Source organism: Mus musculus, chromosome 7, assembly GCF_000001635.26.
Source record: "Mus musculus strain C57BL/6J chromosome 7, GRCm38.p6 C57BL/6J".
Classification (NCBI taxonomy): Eukaryota; Metazoa; Chordata; class Mammalia; order Rodentia; family Muridae; genus Mus; species Mus musculus.
In genome coordinates, this window is record NC_000073.6 from 46,066,383 (window position 1) to 46,084,436 (window position 18,054).

The 18,054-nt window shown below is 50.5% G+C and overlaps 1 protein-coding gene across 1 annotated transcript in view; it reads left to right on the top strand.

Moving 5' to 3' along the window:
- Window positions 1-17,830, top strand: part of Nomo1 (nodal modulator 1) — a 50,517-nt gene extending 32,687 nt beyond the window's left edge. Inside the window, exons 20-31 of the mRNA NM_153057.4 lie at window positions 78-160; window positions 1,997-2,156; window positions 2,290-2,416; window positions 3,541-3,654; window positions 4,393-4,520; window positions 6,116-6,257; window positions 9,693-9,776; window positions 11,644-11,754; window positions 13,109-13,210; window positions 15,013-15,132; window positions 16,853-16,945; window positions 17,221-17,830. Of these exons, the coding sequence (NP_694697.3) occupies window positions 78-160; window positions 1,997-2,156; window positions 2,290-2,416; window positions 3,541-3,654; window positions 4,393-4,520; window positions 6,116-6,257; window positions 9,693-9,776; window positions 11,644-11,754; window positions 13,109-13,210; window positions 15,013-15,132; window positions 16,853-16,945; window positions 17,221-17,352 (1,396 nt within the window). The 3' untranslated portion in view covers window positions 17,353-17,830. The remainder of the gene's footprint in view (window positions 1-77; window positions 161-1,996; window positions 2,157-2,289; window positions 2,417-3,540; window positions 3,655-4,392; window positions 4,521-6,115; window positions 6,258-9,692; window positions 9,777-11,643; window positions 11,755-13,108; window positions 13,211-15,012; window positions 15,133-16,852; window positions 16,946-17,220) is intronic.
- Window positions 17,831-18,054: the final 224 nt, after the last annotated feature.

Consider the following 18,054-nt stretch of genomic DNA (forward strand, 5'->3'; position numbering starts at 1 on the left):
AAGCGCTTGGGCCGTGCGTGGTCTGTCTTCCGGGGACAGAGCCAACCAGCCACGCTGAACTCTTCTCACTCCTTCAGGTCTGGAGAGAAAATCACTGTTACACCCTCGTCCAAAGAGCTCCTCTTTTATCCCCCATCCATGGAAGCCACTGTCAGTGGAGGTATGCGTCCACCCCATGAGCGGGTATTGTGCCTTTGTTTCTCTATTTGTGTGTGTTTAAATGGGTGCTGTGCTATATTTGTGCAGCCATGTCTGCAAGCCACCCAAAAGCCTCTTTGGTGTCATTAGTGGATGAATGCATGGATGTATGTATAGATGTGTATAGATGAATGCATGGATGGATGGATGCATGGATGGATGATAGATGGATGGATGACAGAGCCAGCTTAGTCAGTCAACAGGGTCTCAAGAGAGGGAGGGAGGATTGAAAAGAAAAGTACAATTAGGCAACAGTATAACCTGACTCCAGCCAGTGCTGAGGCTGAAGCAGGTTTATTTTTTCCCAGCCACTTTTATACCATTCTAGGCACTTGCAGAGAATAGGGTCAGTTCTTAGATCAAAGACAGAGTAATCAAACGAGGTAATAAACAAAGCCCCCTGGTCACTGTTTCTAGGGGCTAATCAGGATGACCAAGATAAGAGGCGTGTGACACATTCCTAGGCTTCGTTCTCCCTGAGCTTTATGTTAACCCAGGTGTGAATGTTCTTATCGGAGCCCAGTGACAGGTACTTGCCAAATTTCTATAAGTGGCACCAAGAGTTTTCCACAGATGTATGCATGTATGTATGTATGGATGAATGGACGATGGATGGACGTGTGCATGGATGGATGAATAGTCTAAGTAGAGATAGCTTCTGTGACTATAGGTGTAGTGGTGTGCAGTGAGAATTTTGGAATTTTGGTTTCTTTAAACACACACACACACACACACACAGAGAAATACTATAAGAATATGTTTTTGTTTTAATCCCAGGTGTGGGATGTGGGCTGTTTCAGATAGTCCACAGCAGCTATGATTTGCCTCATGTTCTAGTAGGGCCGTGTTTTTGCCAGCTGCAGATAGTTTTTGTGATTGTGTGACATTTGGAATTCTGGCGACTTCTCTGGGGGATATATAAATACTAGGGCCCCTAGAAGTGGGCTGGTCATGGTTTGTTAAATAGTTATGTGAAAAGCAGAAACAAGAAGAAGAAAGAAGATACCCTGGAGCTGAAGGACCAGCTTGCCCTTAGTCAGCAGGGAATAGTCTAATGACACTGTTGCCCGGGTTTATTCAGGGATCTCTTTCCTTTCCTCTCTGTCCTTTTTCTCTCTTATCTTGTGTTAGGAGGTTGAAAGGGTGGAAGAAACAAGAACCCACAAAGTAGTCAAAGACAGTTGCAGTGGTGTTTTCTGGAGGACCAGTCTTCCTTTGATTTTACTGGTCCAGAAGGCAGAGGAAGAGTCACAGTACCAGTTGCCAAACTTGCTTGAGTTTGGTTCTTCTGATGGTTTAGGTCTGCCTGTTCCCAGGTGTGGAGGGAAGGTCTTCTTCAGGAACAGGTTATCACAGTGATTTGCCCAGGGAACATTTTATGGCATCTTTAGAGTTGAGTATGTTGGGAGAGCGAGTTTCTGCTGTTTCTTCCTCTCCCCTCACCGTCTTCACACCGGGTCTGAGTTGGACCAGCACCTCTTTGGAAGATTTTAGGTGGCTTGCTCTGTCTCCAACTTACTCTCTGGAGACAGGGTCTCTCACTGAACCTGGAGGTAGACTGGCAGCCAGCAACCCCAGCCATGCTCTTGCCTTCATCCCCCCAGTGCCAAGGCTACAGGCACATGGCTAAACTTGGCTGCTTACATGTGTATTGGGCTTCAAGCTCAGGTCCTGATCCTTGCAGCACAGCACGGTCTCTCCAGCCCGAGTTCCTCCTTAGTAACCTCAGGTCTGGGCTCCCTTTGCTCAGAGAACTCCAGTTGAACACCTGCTTCCCTCCTGTTTTCTTCCTTCTTAGAAAGCTGTCCAGGGAAGTTAATTGAGATCCATGGGAAGGCGGGCTTGTTCCTGGAAGGCCAGATTCACCCAGAGCTGGAGGGAGTCGAGATTGTCATCAGCGAGAAGGGAGCAAGTTCACCCTTGATCACTGTCTTCACCGATGACAAAGGTGCCTACAGGTATGTTCCCAAAGAGAAACCACTTGGCTGGCTGCAGGGAACGTCCTGAGGCAGGTCAGACTTCCTGGCGAGGGCTGGGCTTCCCTTGAAGCTGAAAACAGCCATTTGTAGGGTTTGGCTCTCTTTCCTGCAGTGTTGGTCCCCTACACAGTGACCTGGAGTATACTGTGAACTCACAGAAGGAGGGCTACGTGCTGACTGCCGTGGAAGGAACCGTGGGAGACTTCAAGGCTTATGCCTTGGCCGGCGTGAGCTTCGAGGTAATGTGCGTCCAAGGCCACTTCACTGAGGGCAACGTACACGATCATAGAACACACAGGAAGTAGACAGTCAGTTTCATACATGGCCAAACACCATACAAAGCGCAGTCCTTCACGCCGGTACCTCCTCTTTCTGTCAGCGACTTTCCATCTTCCAGAACATTTATTATATAAGTGGAATTGTGCCCCGTGTGCTGGCCTGGCTTCCTTTACTGGGGTAAGCTGTGGAGAGAGATCAACTTTCCTGTGGCTGTGCATGTTGGCTGTCATCCCCTGACTTTGGAAGCAGGGCGTCTAGCTCAGATTAGCCTCTAACCCTCTATCTCTCTGTGTAGTCTAAAACACATCCTTGAACTCCCAATCCTCTTTTCTCTCTGTACCAAACTCTGAGAAGACAGGCTCAGTATATGCAGATGTCCATCCTCAGTCTAGGCAGCCCTGGGGATGGCGCCCAGGGCGTCCGTCGTGCGTGCTGGGCAGGCACTCAAGCAAGCTCCCTCCCTCCCTAGGACCTAGGCTGCCATTCCCATGGTGGTGCCAAGTGTCTCTTTTGTCCCTCATTCTCTGTGTGAGGTGTGGTGTGACATGGGCTGGGCAGGAGTTGAGTGTGACTCTGTAGCGCACTTCCCATGCAGCCGGAGGCGTCACTGCCGAGTGTGTGTTAGACCAGATGCGGTCATGGAAGAACCGTATGCACCATAGATGGTGCCCGTGGTTTATAAGACACCCCTAGATCACTGAGAACACAGCCATTCGTGGAAGCGATTCAATGGCTAGGAAGATGGAAGACACACTCTGATTCTACAGCTACTGAGCAAGTGCCAGGGAGATTACCACATAGATGCTATTTGGGGGATGGAGTTGTAGTAAGTCCAAATTCTTTATTTGTGGCGTGAGCCTATTTGGCCATGCAAAGGTAATTTATGGTACTGCTGTGGCAAAATGCCTAACCTAGTACAAGCAATGAAGGAAGGCAGGATTGCTTTAGGTTCATTGTTTGAGGGTCCATGTCCGTGTTGGTGGGAAGCATGGTAGCAGCTGTAACGGGTAGGGCACAGCTGGCCTGCTGGCTATGGATTGCTGACCTCAGTTCTAGAATGTTCTGATCGATTACCTTCTTCCAGATTAAAGCTGAAGACGACCAGCCGCTCCCTGGGGTCCTCTTATCCCTCAGTGGTGGCGTGTTTCGTTCCAACCTCCTGACCCAAGACAACGGCATTCTGACTTTCTCAAACCTGGTAAGGCCCTGCCAGGGACACAGCACAGGTCACTGGATGTGTGGCTGGACAGTGTAAGAACAGTTGGCCATGTAACGGGCTCTGGAGATCCACCTGTTACAGCATGGCTCTTACTCAGGACCCGGCTGCTTCTGACCAGTGTTTTCTTTACAGCAAGGCAGTGTAACTAACTGCCTGGCCACAGCCGCTCCTCCCTCAGGCATCCTTTTGTTTTCCACAGATGTGTGTGTGTGTGTGTGTGAGTGTGTGTGTGTGTGTGTAGGGGAGTATGACAGTGACTGGCTTACTTGTGTTTCTTTGGCAAAGTCCGCTCCATGTGTGAAGGTCGTGATATACCAAGTTTTTATCCGAGGTGGCATACAAGGCCACCGCCAGTGGGGTTCATTCATGCAGGAACATGCGTTGACAGCTGGTCACTCCTGAGAGTCGGGCTAGCACGGGCCTGCCCACATAGAAGGGCACAGGCTTTGCATGCCCAGCCTCAGCGCATCCCTGCCACTTGTTTGCTGAGTCCTTTCCAGTTGTTCATGCTGGTTCTGATTCTTCCTAAAGTTGAGGCGTGGCTTCTGTTCTGCTGATGTGCTAAAGGTGGTAACAACTCCCTGTTCACAACATGTAGGAACCACCATTTCTGTGTGTCTGGGAGGCTCTGCTGCCCTGTCATCTGATTGTAGCTCACAGTGGCTTTAAGCCATCTGAAGTGTGGCAGCCACCTCAGTTGTGCCTGTCTCTTGGCAGAGCCCTGGACAGTACTACTTTAAACCCATGATGAAGGAGTTCCGCTTTGAGCCATCCTCACAGATGATAGAAGTGCAGGAGGGGCAGAACCTGAGGATCACCATCACTGGCTTTCGAACTGCCTACAGGTGCGTGTCCTCCCCAAGCTGCAGGTGTGTGCCCTCCCCAGGCTGCAGGTGTGTGCCCTCCCCCAAGCTGCAGGTGTGTGCCCTCCCCAGGCTGCAGGTGTGTGCCCTCCCTCAGGCTGCAGGTGTATGCCCTCCCTCAGGCTGCAGGTGTGTGCCCTCCCCCAGGCTGCAGGTGTGTGCCCTCCCCCAGGCTGCAGGTGTGTGTCCTCCCCAGGTTGCAGGTGTGTGCCCTCCCCCAGGCTGCAGGTGTGTGCCCTCCCCCAGGCTGCAGGTGTGTGCCCTCCCTCAGTCTGCAGGTGTGTGCCCTCCTCCAGGCTGCAGGTGTGTGTCCTCCCCAGGCTGCAGGTGTGTGCCCTCCCCAGGCTGCAGGTGTATGCCCTCCCTCAGGCTGCAGGTGTGTGCCCTCCCCAGGCTGCAGGTGGGCTATACTGGGACTCTGATCTAGAAATGCCTGCCAGGGTTACACAGTGACTAAATTTGGGGAGGGCTTTGAGGTAAGGTAGAGGTCAGAAAGGTGGCTCTTTCTTGCGATGTGTAGGTGACTACTACCCTCCTCCCACTGTCCCCCCACTTTTGTGCCCTCCTTCCAGTATGTCACCTGCTGCCCACTCACCAGCATACTCTCTGAAAACTTGTCTATGGCAGCCTAGTGCCTTACTTAAAAAAAAATTGTTTTAAAAATGTTTGAAATATGATTATGTTTTTAAGAGGAGGAAACATCATAATGAGCAGAACTTGCAGATGTTGGAAGAGAGTCGATGGCGGAAAGTTAGCTTTCTGACTGGATATAATGGTGCACACTGTTAATCCAAGGCGCAGGCAGGCAGGGTTGTGAGTTCTAGGCCAGGCCTGATTTACATAGTGAGTTCCAGGACCTCCAGGGCTACACAGAGAGATTCTGTTTGAAAAAAATCCGGAACTGGAGAGATGGCTCAGTGGTTAGGAGCACAGACTGTTCTTCCAGAGGTCCTGAGTTCAGTTCCCAGCAACCACATGGGAACCATCTGTAATGAGGTCCGACGCCCTCTTCTGGTGCGTCTGAAGAGAGTGACTGTGAAGTCACATGAATAAAATAAATAATAAAATAAATCTTAAAAAAAAAAAAGAAAAAAATCCAAATTAAATGGAACCAAAACAACAACAAAAACCCCACCAAATAGATAGATTGACAGACAGACAGAGAGACAGACAGATAGCCTTTCTGTTCTTGCCTCCTCAACCCCCAGGTTCCCTTCCAGGAGGTGTCCAGAATTTCCATTTCTTCAGAGTATTCTCAGGGGCAGCTGAGTGATGGCCACGAACCCTGTGCATATGAGCAGATATACAAACATGCATGTTTACATGGGTTTATAAAAGCACTTTGGATGAAGGATAATCAGCTCAGGCATAGAAAAGGGGATCATTTTAACTGATTATGTGGAATGAAAACCCTTATGGGTTATTTACATTATCCAGTGCATCACAGTTTCAGATCAGCAGCGGTGGAAGCATCCTTATGATAAGAGCAGATTTGCCCTGGAACCGCTGGTCCACAAGTGCCCTGTGCATCAGAGACCCCAAGGTGATATATTCCATTTCTCCTCTTGTCACCCCAGCTGCTACGGCACTGTGTCGTCTTTAAATGGAGAGCCAGAGCAGGGTGTCGCGGTGGAGGCTGTGGGGCAGAAAGACTGCAGCATCTATGGAGAAGACACGGTGACAGACGAGGAGGGGAAGTTCCGGTTACGTGGGCTGCTGGTGAGGCTGTGTGATTTCTCGGGTGTTTCCCTCTTGCTGTCAGTGGTGTCCTTCTGGGATAGCCTGGGCCAACAGGCTGGAGGGAGAGACTCTGGAATCCCTGTGCTCGTATTTTGGCCGACAGGGTGTGTGTTTAGCCAACATGCCTGTCTTGTTCTGTGGGAAAATAAGGCCCCTAAAGGGGGATTGGCATAGCTTTGCCCAGGGCTGAAATCTCTTGAACCAGCAGGCCTTCACAGTTCAAATCACGCTCAGTGCCACCACGTTCCATATTCCTAGGATAGACCGTTTGGCCCCACTTAAAGCAATCCACAGTCCCCAAATCCACATCCTCCCAAGCAAACACTTGGTCAAGACTACCGCAGCCATACCCTGCTCCTGGTACCAGCTTCTGTCTTAGGGTTTTACTACTGTGAAGAGACACCAAGACCAAGGCAAGTCTTATAAAGGACAACATTTAATTGGGTCTGGCTTACAGGTTCAGAGGTTTAGTCCATTTTCATCATGGCAGGAGCATGGCCGTGTCCGGAAAGACATGGCACTGGAAGAGCTGAGAGTTCTACATCTTGTTCTGAGGTCAAACAGAAGATTGACTCCCAGGCAGCTAGGAGGAAGGTCTCAAAGCCCACCCCCACAGTGACACACTTCTTACAACAAGGCCACACCTCCCAGTGCTACACCCTGGGCCAAGCATCTTCAAACCACCACAGCTGGAGATGCCTTCTTAGATAAGAATCTCAGAGCCACTTTCGTGATCCCTGGCTGCCTTTGCTTGTCTCACTTAGCTGACCAGGGTGCCTGTGGAGATATCTCTGACAAGGCATGGCTGCTTCATGGCTGAAGTCAAGTTGGAGAGGAAAGGGTTTATTTCACATCACTGCGCATCATCAAAGACAGACAGGGCAAGAATTCAAACAGGGCAGGAGCTCATGCAGAGGCCATGGAGGGGGGCTGCTGACGGGCTTGCTTTCCCCTGACTGGCTCAGCCTGCTCTCTTATAGAACCCAGGACTACCAGTCCAGGGATGGCCCCACCCACAGTGGATGGAGTTCTCTCACATCAATCACTAATTAAGAAAATGTCCTACAGACTCACCTATAGGCAAGTCTGATAAAGTCATTTTCTCTCCCAAAATGACTCTAGCTTGTGTTGGCTGGCATAGCTGGCCAGTATAGCTGCCAGAGGCTATAGGCAAATCCTTGGCACAGCTAGCCAAGGGTTGAAAAGGTTCCTCGAAGGTGTGGCCTGCAGGCCCTAGCCCTGGGCAAGTGGCAGTGGCCATATTCCCAGTGTTAATAGTCCCATCTCCTCTCTTGAGTCTCTTACCCTCAAGGAGCAAATAACTATTTAACTGGAATGTCCAGGCCTAATTGGACATGTGTCTAATTGTGGCCTCACCTTTTAACTGGCTTCACAGTGTTTTATTTATTTTTAATAATGTTTTATTCTTTGAGAATTTTACACACTATATTTTGATATTCTTTCCCCTCTTCAACTCCTCCCAGATTCTCTCCACCTTCTTACTTGCCCACCTTTGTTTTTTTTTTTTCTCTCTTCAAACAAACAAATAGAAACAAAGACAAAGAAGCTGAGGTAAAGTGAGGGATTTAGTGTGTGTTGGCCGACTTCTCCCGAGCAGAGGGCATGCCCTAAAGTGGTTGATGGTATTCAGTGTCACTTAATTGAAGAAAACGGATTTGTCTCTATCCCAGTTACAGATGGCTTGGGTATGGGTGGGTCTCTGTGCCTACTTCTCCATGCTGAGCTTTTTGTCTGGCTTAAGCTGAAGTTCTGTGTGCACTGTCATACTCTCTGAGTTCATGTGTGTATCTATCTGCACTGTTGTCTGTAGAAAACAGTTTCTTTGACATCTCCTGCCCCTGGCTCTTACAGCCTTCCTGCACAGGCCCTTGGGCAGTAAGGTGAAGAGTGTGATAACAGACACCCCACTAGGGCCGAGCCCCCCCAAGTCTCTTACTCTCTGCATGCTGTCCACTTGTGGATTTCTATGCCATTGTATTGCTATGTTCATTTGGCATCTTAATAGTGGTAGCAGTAGGCTTTCCTGCAGGCCCATGGCCTGTCTACGCTTACATTCTTAGCAGCTGTAGCAGTGTCAGGAATGGGCTCAATCCTGTGGAGCAGGCCCTAAATCCAAAACTAAAGAAGACTCCTGGACATTAGAGCCACCATCTCACTAATGGGCACATGGTACACACAGGTTGTGCCTGTAGCTTGCAGGCTGTGCAGTTAGGTGAGACTTGTAAGTACTTTTCACTCTGGTGTTGCACCTGGCACCTTCCAGCTCTAATTAATAATGCTAGCCAGCGGGAGTGATGCTTCCAGGCGAGTGCCAAGGTTTCTCTATGTTCTGTGACATAGGTGTGCAATCTTAGCAGTAGGCACTGCCATCAGCACTGGGACCATGGTGTAATGTTTGGAGGTCTAGGGCTCATCTTTGGCACAATGTTTTTATTTTTCTAAGTAAAAGATTTACTGTCCTTGTAAAGATCTCATGTCTCCTTTGTAGAACTCAAGTAACATGTGAAAACGAACATGACTCTAAAAGGGAGAGTGGCCTATGGAGCCCTTGCTCTGCCCGTGGCGTAGGGCAATGCTCAGAGCTGTGTAGCAGCATGAGACCAGAGCTCTGCTATCCAGTCTGTGCTGGCTGAAAAATCACTGCTCACCCTGGGCTGCTCTGCTCCTGGAGGCGCACAGACACCTGGGACCTTAACCCAGTGCTTCAGAGCATGGCCTTACAGCTGTGCTGTTGGCGGCCGGGGGTTGGTACCAGAGCTGTTTCAATAGTACTTTTTTGTTTGTGTTTCGAGACAGGGTTTCTCTGTATAGTCCTGGAACTGGAACTCACTTTGTAGACTAGGCTGGCCTCGAACTCAGAAATCCGCCTGCCTCTGTCTCCCGAGTGCTGGGTCTAAAGGCGTGCACCACCACTGCCCGGCTCTATAGTACGTTTAGTGAACATAATAATAATCCTGTAAATTTGAGTAATAAAACAAAGACATAAATAAGGACATTTAAGTCTCTCTTTTTTTTTTTTTTTTTTTAAAAGAAAAGCAGCCTCAAATCCTATCCATTGTCAGGACCATCAGTGTGGTTGCAGTTGTAACTGGACTGTACAGGTCAAGGAGGGGGTGAGCAGAGGCCAGAAGAGTCTACAAGAATAAGGGAGACGCTCGTAATCAGGAAACGAGCCCCATTTAACCTGTGAAATGAGAGTGTGCTTCAGTAGGAAGGGTTATTAGCACCGGTGGCATCTTGTCACCAGGGCACTTCTAAAGGGGTCTCAGTGGAAAGTGCAAACTGGGAAATGGGGGGATACAGATGTCCTGTGTGGTGACCACTTGTCGCAAAGTCACTCTCAGGTCATGTGTGACAGACTTTATAGAGAAGTAACAACGGATGTCTTCATAGCCAGGGTGCATGTACCACGTGCAGCTGAAGGCAGAAGGCAATGACCACATCGAGCGGGCGCTGCCCCACCACCGGGTGATTGAGGTAAGTAGGCATCACTCCTGCCACGTAGCGCTGTGGCTTCCGGTTGGTGCTCTCGGGGTGGCTTGTAAGTCCTACCTTGGCATCCTTGCGAGTGGCGTCTGAAGAGGGTTTTTTTTCTTGGTGTGGTCTTTTTGTGTACATGTGTGGTGGTGTGTATGTGTGTGGGTGTGTGTACACCTGTGAAGATGTGTGTGGAAGCCACAGGTTGATGCCAGGCATCTTCCTTGATTGCTCTCTACTTACTTACTTACTTGCAGAACCTGGAACTCACAGATTCAGCTAGCTCGGCCAGCCAGCTTGCCCTGGGGAGCCCTTGTCTATACTTCCTGAGTGCTGGCGGTATAGGCTGCCCACCCTTGTCTACACTTCCCGAGTGCTGGTGTTATAGACTGCCCACTGTGCCCACCTGCCTTTTACATGGGCTCTGGGGATCTGAACTTTACTCTTGACACTTGTGTAGCAAGTGTTTTATCCACTAAGCCATCTCCACAACCCTTAAGAGAGGTTCTTTTGCAAAAACTAATTACTTAGCTGGGCCATAGTAGTGCATGTTTTGAACCCCAGCACTTGGGAGGCAGAGGTAGGTGGATCTCTGAGTTCAAAGCCAGCCTGGTCTACAAAACTAGTTCCAGAACAGCCAGGGCTACCCAGAGAAACCCTGCCTTGAAAGACAAAAATCCAATTATTTAATTATTTAATATTTTTATTTATTCTTTGAGAATTTCACACATATATACAATGTATTTTAATCATACCTACCCCTCGCCTCCCTTTTTCTAATCCCCTCCAAATCTTTCTCAACATCCGTCCTACATTCATGTCTTTTTATTTCGGTAACCCACTGATTCAGTGCTCTCTGTACACGAATGGGTGTGGCCGTCCACTGGAGTGTGGGCTGCCTGCCAGAGGCCACACCCCCAAAGGAAAATGGCTCCTCCTCCCCCTGGAGCTGTCTACTACCTGTAGCTCCTGAGCTAGGCCTTGTCCCCCCATCTGTGCAATGGCTTTGAATGGCTTGTCATGTTGGGGTAACTGCAGCCTCTGTGAGTTCGTGAGGGCACTGGCCATCCGGAAGGTGGCTTTCACAGCTCCCCTCTCACCGTCTTACCTTCTTTCCAGTGTCCCTGAGTCTTCGAGGTGGTGGCTTGATGCATTGTCCCATTTAGACATGAGTACTCATGGTCACTGTTCTCAGCAGTGCAGTGTGTCTCTGCACTGACCATTGTCCACTGCAAAATTAAGCTGAGTAGCACAGACCTGTGGGTTTCTAAACATACTACGTGGAACAACAGTGAGTTCCACTCTAGGGCCCGGAAGCCTCTCACCTATACGCTTTTGGCCTATGCCATTCACAGGAAGTGGCTCGGACACCATTAAAGTGGTGTTCTTTCCAGTAGCCTGGAGGGTTTCGGGGCGCAGAACTACCTACCAAGGCCCCAAGAGTGGGGGCCTTGGAGCAGAGTGGGGGGCCCTGTGGGACTTGCTGATCTAGAGCTGGATTGCTGGCCTCTGCCACTTTAAACCGCTGGGCTGCTGCTCACACCAGAGGCCTTTCCTGATTTTTCTCTCCGTGCTCAGGCCGGGCTCTTGGGCAACAATGTAGACTGCAGTCAAGCAGGTCTGAAAGAGCAGTGAGCCCTCTGGTGCCCCCGCGTGGGTGGGCACAGATAGCCAGGGCTCTGCCTTGCTGGAGCTGCCAGACGAGCTTTAAAAATGTTGGCAGGCAGTGAAAACTTAGAAAACAAATACCCTCATGTACCACTGTGTCTGCGAGCTGGCTGTTAGCCAGTTGCTGCTGTGTGTGCCTGGGACAGAGCCATTTGGAAGCAGCCCCCCGCACTCTGCTCAATGTGCGCCTCTCTCTTAGGTTGGGAACAATGACGTGGATGACGTAAACATCATAGTTTTCCGGCAGATCAACCAGTTTGACCTGAGTGGAAACGTAATCACTTCCTCCGAGTATCTGTCTACCTTGTGGGTAAGAGTCCTGAAAAAGACCCAGAGTCCACGGGAGAGATGGTTGTCCTCGCTGACTCTGGCTTTAGTGTGCTACGAGGTCACACCTGGCTTGGGAGCTGAGTATCAGGTGATGGGGGAGAGTCTGGATTGGGATGTCAAAGTTGTCAGCCCTCACTCAGCCTGGCAGCCTGCAGTAGAGCAATATGAAGGCTCAGCGCAGTGGAGCGCCCATGGGAGGGTGCAGTGTACCCCGTGCAGTTCATTCTCCTAGTCTGGGTGCTGAGCATGGCCTGAGCCAGGCAGGCTGGCTGCCAGGACCACACATCTTACTTCCCTATCTCTCTCTTCTCTCTTTTAAAACCTGAACCTTGGACCTCCACCTTTCTCCCAGCTCTGACCAATTCCATGGAAGATGTAGAGCTTTTATAAAAAGACTTGTGACCTCTGGGAGTTGTTAATGGTTTATCCCTGGGGTCTGGGCAGTACGCTTAGAACACAGTGAAAGGTTAGCCCGGTTAGGATGTACTTGGCCTCTGACTTGCTCTCAGTACGCTTAGTTGGGACCTGGATGACATCTGTGTCAGGTGGGTAGATAGTGTCAGAGTGCCGTGAAGGTGAGAGTGGACTGAGTAGCCACACTCCTATTTTGAGGGGAGGGTTCAGAGGGGAGGATGGTACTGTGGCCTGGTTTCGCCTGGTTGGTGCTGGGCTAGAGTTTTGGTTCAGGGTTCAAATCACTTGAATTTTCTAGAAAAGCTAGAAATCGGAGTCAGCTGAAATCACCTCCTTTTCCACGTAGCCCATAAATTAAGATTTACTCGCAAAGCTGTATGTGACCAAAGAGCACAGACATGGTCTAGCCCTCATACCTGTGCCATGCCATACCTGTTGATCTGTGGCTCTCTCCTGCATCCTGGTGCACGGTAGAGAGGGTGGCCTCTATTCCTGCAGATCAGTGCAGAACCGGAGTTTGTAGGAAGCGCTGCAGATCCAAAGGCCACTGCACACACGTGTAGTTCAGGTCCCAGTGAGTGAGGTCACATGGGTGACGCTGCCTCTGGATGAGACTTTGTGACCCCAGGTGTGTTTAGCTCTCTGGAGCTCAGTGGAGGCATGGCGTGCTGTCCTTAGGACAGGTGACATCGTTGAGAAAGTGCTCACTGCACGCATGACACACGGAGGCTGTTCTTTTCCGTCTTTGCCACCAAGGCATTACTGACTGTTGGCCTTGCTCACACTGGAGTCGTGGGGGCAAGGACTGTATCCTGAGACCTGTCGGGAGGGAACGGCTGCTTTCTCATGAGCCACACTGCCCCATGTGCAATGAAGTCACCTCAATATCTTAAGCTGTGCCCTTTTCTTTCTGCGCCCAGGTGAAGCTGTACAAAAGCGAGAGTCTCGACAACCCCATCCAGACGGTGTCTCTGGGCCAGTCGCTCTTCTTCCACTTCCCACCGCTGCTCCGAGATGGCGAGGTAAGCCAGGCTGGGGCACGCCAGCTTTGCAAATGACTCTCACTTCTTAGTCTTAATACTGCTCTGCAGAGATGAGTGCCTGTCAGTCAAAGGGGGTTGGGGGGAGGATGAATCTCTCAGTTCACTGTCTTTCTGTTTACAAAAGCAATACATATTCCTAGGAGGCTTGGGAAACAAATTGAAACCGTCAGACATAACGCCACATCCAGAACTAAGGAGTGGGAGGTTGTTGATTGGCTTCCTTTGGGTCTTTTTCAGTGTGTGTGTGCGCGCATGTGTGCCTTCCAGTGTGTGTATATAGTGTATTATGAGTGGGTTTGTATGTGTCTCTGTGTATGTATGTGTGTACATGTGTGTTTATGTGTAGTGTATATGTGTGTCTGTGTGTGTATGTAGTATATGTATGTATTTGTATGTATGTGCACATGTGTGCTCGTGTGTATGCATTTGTATGTGTCTATGTGTATATGCATGTGTATGTGTGTGTATTTAGTATTTATGTGTGCCTGTGTCTGTATGTATATGTAGTGTATGTATGTGTTTGTATATGTGCACACGTCTGTGTATGTATGTAGTCTATGTATGTAGTCTATGTGTGTGTGTGCACGCGCACGCGTGTGTACTAAGAATTGCAGTTACTGTGCAGATTTAGAGCTGCCCTGCTCTGTCCACTGTTTGGAGTCAGTGCTGTTCAGGGATGGGTCTGTCCCTTACCTGCTTGCTGTCATCAGCTCTTTGATTATATGCTACCCAATGGTTGCTTGTGGCTCCACTGTTGGGAAGTGTGGTAACCGAACCAGGGCATCCCATACTCTTAGCGCTCCCGACCGCTGTGCATCTTTTCTTGGCCTTCCTTGGTCTCATTGTGTGCTTCTTTCTCCTGTGTGGCAAGTCTCTTGCCGCTCTGTGTATCCCCATCGCCAAGGATAGGACCAGGGTCTCACATATGTCTGGCAAGCTCTGTCACACAGAGCGGCATCCCCTTCTGTGTCTGGCAATCACAGTGTGTCTCTGAGTTCTCCTGCTTGGCCTTTTCTGAGCTCTGGCCTGGGTGTCTGTCCTCCACCCCAGAGTCGGGTGGTTTCCGGCCACTGTTGTCATCGTCAGTTATTGACTGTCCGTTCACTTGACAGGTGTGCCAGAGAACTTGGTTTCCATGGCTTTAGCTTGGGGCTGTTCCCTGTGAATCTAGGGTATAACGCCCTCTCCTGGAGCTCCCTACTACCCTGGAGGGCTGCTGCATGGCGCCTCTTTGTGTAAACTGTGGGGGCTGTCATGGAGCTTGAGGCTGCTGTCCACTGTGTCCATCCACATGCTATTTATAATGCTTACTCCTGATCTGTGAGATAAAGTGAGCACCGCAGGCCTCCCACGGTCACGGCCAGAGGCCAGAGTTAGATGCAGACCTCTGTCTTCTCCACGACCACTGTAGAGGCACTACTTTTCTAGAACTTGCCAGCTTAGGAGCCAGTTAAGTCAGCTTTGTTTCCTGTCAGCGGCAGCTCCCACGGCTCATCACACCGTCTTTCGTCAGAACCGCCTTGTAGGAACTTGTGTGTTTCCTGAAGCTGGTCCTCAAGGACTGTAGTCACCCAGGCCCACTATGCTCATAAAGAAGTCCCGTGGCCCTGACAGAACCCAGAAGATGCAGGCCCAGAGCCACCAGAGACCTGTGGCTCTTACAGCCTGAGAGTTGGTGATCAGGGGTGGATGCACAGACTCAGGGGAAAATGTGAAGTGCCGTGCATGGCTGCCACGTGTCCCCTGCTTTGCCTGAACTGTCTGTCCTCCTCCACCCACAGAACTATGTGGTGCTGCTGGACACCACGCTCCCCAGATCCCAGTACGACTACGTCCTGCCGCAAGTCTCTTTCACTGCAGTGGGCTACCACAAGCACATCACTCTGGTTTTCAGTCCCACGGTAAGTACGAGTGGGAAGTTAAAAAAAATCCTTAGATGGAGGCCGTGATCACAGCATCTCCTCCTGCCACATCACTTTCCCATGTTGGAGCTCCGTGGACACCTTTCTTCCTCTGTGCACTGACGCCTGCTGTTGGGCAACTAGTTGTGAGCAAGCAGAATGGTTTAGGTCACTGGCTTGGTGTTTGAGGAGGAGGGACACCGTTTCCCTTTAACCTGTGGCATTACATTCCTTCATGAGGAGGAACATTTAGCAATGCAGAGGACACGGGAGTGTGGAAGTGTCAGCAGGCATGAATAAACAGGAAGCAGGTGACAAGATGGCCGTGGGGAAAGACCCTGGTCAGTTTATCAGCCCCTGTAGTAGGCCCCTTCACTGCTGCCATCAAAAACCAGTGCGTTCCACATTCAGGAGATCATTTCAGTTGCCTCTGGAAGCTTGTGTGTGGTGGAACCACTATAAACTTAATAGAGATGTCTCTGGTGGAAGAGGTAGGGTCCAGGTCCAAGCTTAGGATCGTGGACTCTGAACATGGTTAGGGCCGAGAGTGGCACCCCAGAGACTGCCTTACAAAAGAGAAGCCATGCCATCGAGGTCACTCAGCAGGTAAGGGCACTCACCACCACGCCTGGTGACCTGAGTTCAGACCTGGAACTCCCACAAGTTATCCTCTGACCACACACACAGTGTAAAACATTCTTTTAGAAAAAGACAAGACTTACTTTGCAGCTATAGTTGCTCATTGCTTCTGGGGAAAGTAAGAATTTAATAAACGTTTCTTTGAGGTGTCTGTGGAGCACTAGGCTCCGTAGCTGTACTGTCTCGTATGGAGGCACCCTGTGTCTCAGTCTGTTCAGGCTGCTAAGAAGTCCACGGTAGAGCAGGTTACTTCAAGCAGCATCTGCTCCTCATGGTTCCGGCACCTGGGCTTGGCGAGTCCACCTGCAGATACAGTGGGGGAGTGCCAGCTCCACTCCGCTCCATCAATGGCCGTGCCTGGAGCCACAGGTGGCTGAACCAGCTCCTCTCAGCCGGACTTCAAAGGGTGCTGACCCCATTGATGAAGGATCTTCTCTCATTACTTAATCACCCTTCTGTCAGTATGTCATCTTAATTTCAGATGGGACAGGTCTCAATAGAGGAATTGGGGGAAGACAGTGTTCATAACCACATAGCACGGTGTATCCAGCTCGTTCCCAGGTGGTGCACACAGCTAGCTGCTTGCTTTTAGCTCTGGCATTCGGGCTTTTGAGTGGTTGTCAGTCTGTCTTTGGAACTGACGGTGGTGGGGGAGTTGCTGAGTCAAGAATCTGCAGAGCAGGGATGGAGCAGCACTGGTGTAGAGCCCTTGTCTAGCACACACAGAGCTCTGAGCTAGATCCCTAGCACACATCAGCCAGGCATGGGCACATTCCTTTAATCTCAGCACTGAGGAGGTAGGGCCAGGAGGGTCACAGGCTCAAGGTCGTCTCAGCCAGAGTGAGCTTATTTGTGATAGTAAGAGAATTCTAAGCCACTGGAGTCTCCTTGTGCCTGAATTCCAGATCTGAGTTTCAGGGCTTGGGTGATGCACACCCACACCCCAGTTAGCTTCTTTTTGGATATCAAGGGATTGTGGGTAACCTTGGGTGCCAGTGTGGGTGGCTGAGTGGGTTGAAGCTCTGGATGACAGTGGTCGATGAGTGATAACTTACAAGGAGTCATGGCTGTCTTGTTGCAGAGGAAGCTCCCTGAACAAGACATTGCGCAGGGGTCCTATATTGCCCTGCCTCTGACGCTGCTGCTCCTGTTGGCGGGCTACAACCATGACAAGGTAGGGAAGCCAAGGCCTCATGGGAAGTCGGGGGGCAGGAGATAGGCTATGGGAGGGTGCCCGGTGTCATGGAAGTTGTAGAAGGTTAAGGTTGGAGGAGACGAGGCAAATTCCTACATCTTCTTCCAGTGATGTCATTTCCAATCCTCAGGGAGGTGTTGCCTGTAGAGAGTCACAGCCTCTGTAAAACCTCTCTGCCAGCCTTCTGCAGGCCCGGGGCTCCCATAAGGGGATGCACGGCGCCTTCCAGGTGTTCATGGTCTCTCTCATTCCAGCTCATTCCTTTGCTGCTGCAGCTGACGAGTCGTCTTCAGGGAGTCAGAGCCCTTGGCCAGGCGGCCTCTGACAGCAGCGGCCCAGAAGACATGAAGAGACAAACCAAGAAACAGAAGACCAGACGCACGTGAGGAAGAAGGAGGCCCCGTCTCCTGCAGATGACACAGCCAGGGCTGCCGCCTGCCTGGGGACAAAGGCACATGCTCACTCACTTCAGGCAGGCCCTGGGCCCTGTCACCCTTGTGTTGGTGTCCTGCCTGTCTGTCCTCTCCTGTGTAGCCCTGTGGTGCAATGCGACGAATGGACCCTCCTGTCACCCTGCTGAACACAATTTATTTTCTGAGTTGAAGATAATTTATTATTATTATTTTTGTCAGAGAAGTATTTAAGCTGAGCTGGTGGCGTGAGAACATAATCTAATCTTCCACATTCGTTTGCAAGAAGAGTCCAGGAAACATGGCGTTGGTCTGCTGTGCCTTCTGGACTTTCCCCAAACCGCCCCCTGCACTCGAGGCCCGTGCCAGAAGCTGCAGCAACATCTGTCCCTCCCAGAAGGGTCTGTCAACAGCTGGATGAATAAAGTCAGCCACTCGTTTGTGTTGTAACTTGGCATAGTGTGGGGTGCATACAGAGCGGGTGGGCATTCAGCCCCAGCGACAGAGGCTGTGGGGACTGCCCTGTGTGGCACAGCCAACCTGTGGCTGAGCTCAGCTCACTGTGGTCCCTGGATGTACGTCCTGTATCTTAGAGAAGCCAGAAGAACTCTGTTGTGCTGGGCTTTAAAAGTATTTCACTTCTTGGGGAGGGGTGTCTGTCCGTCTGTGTATATCTGT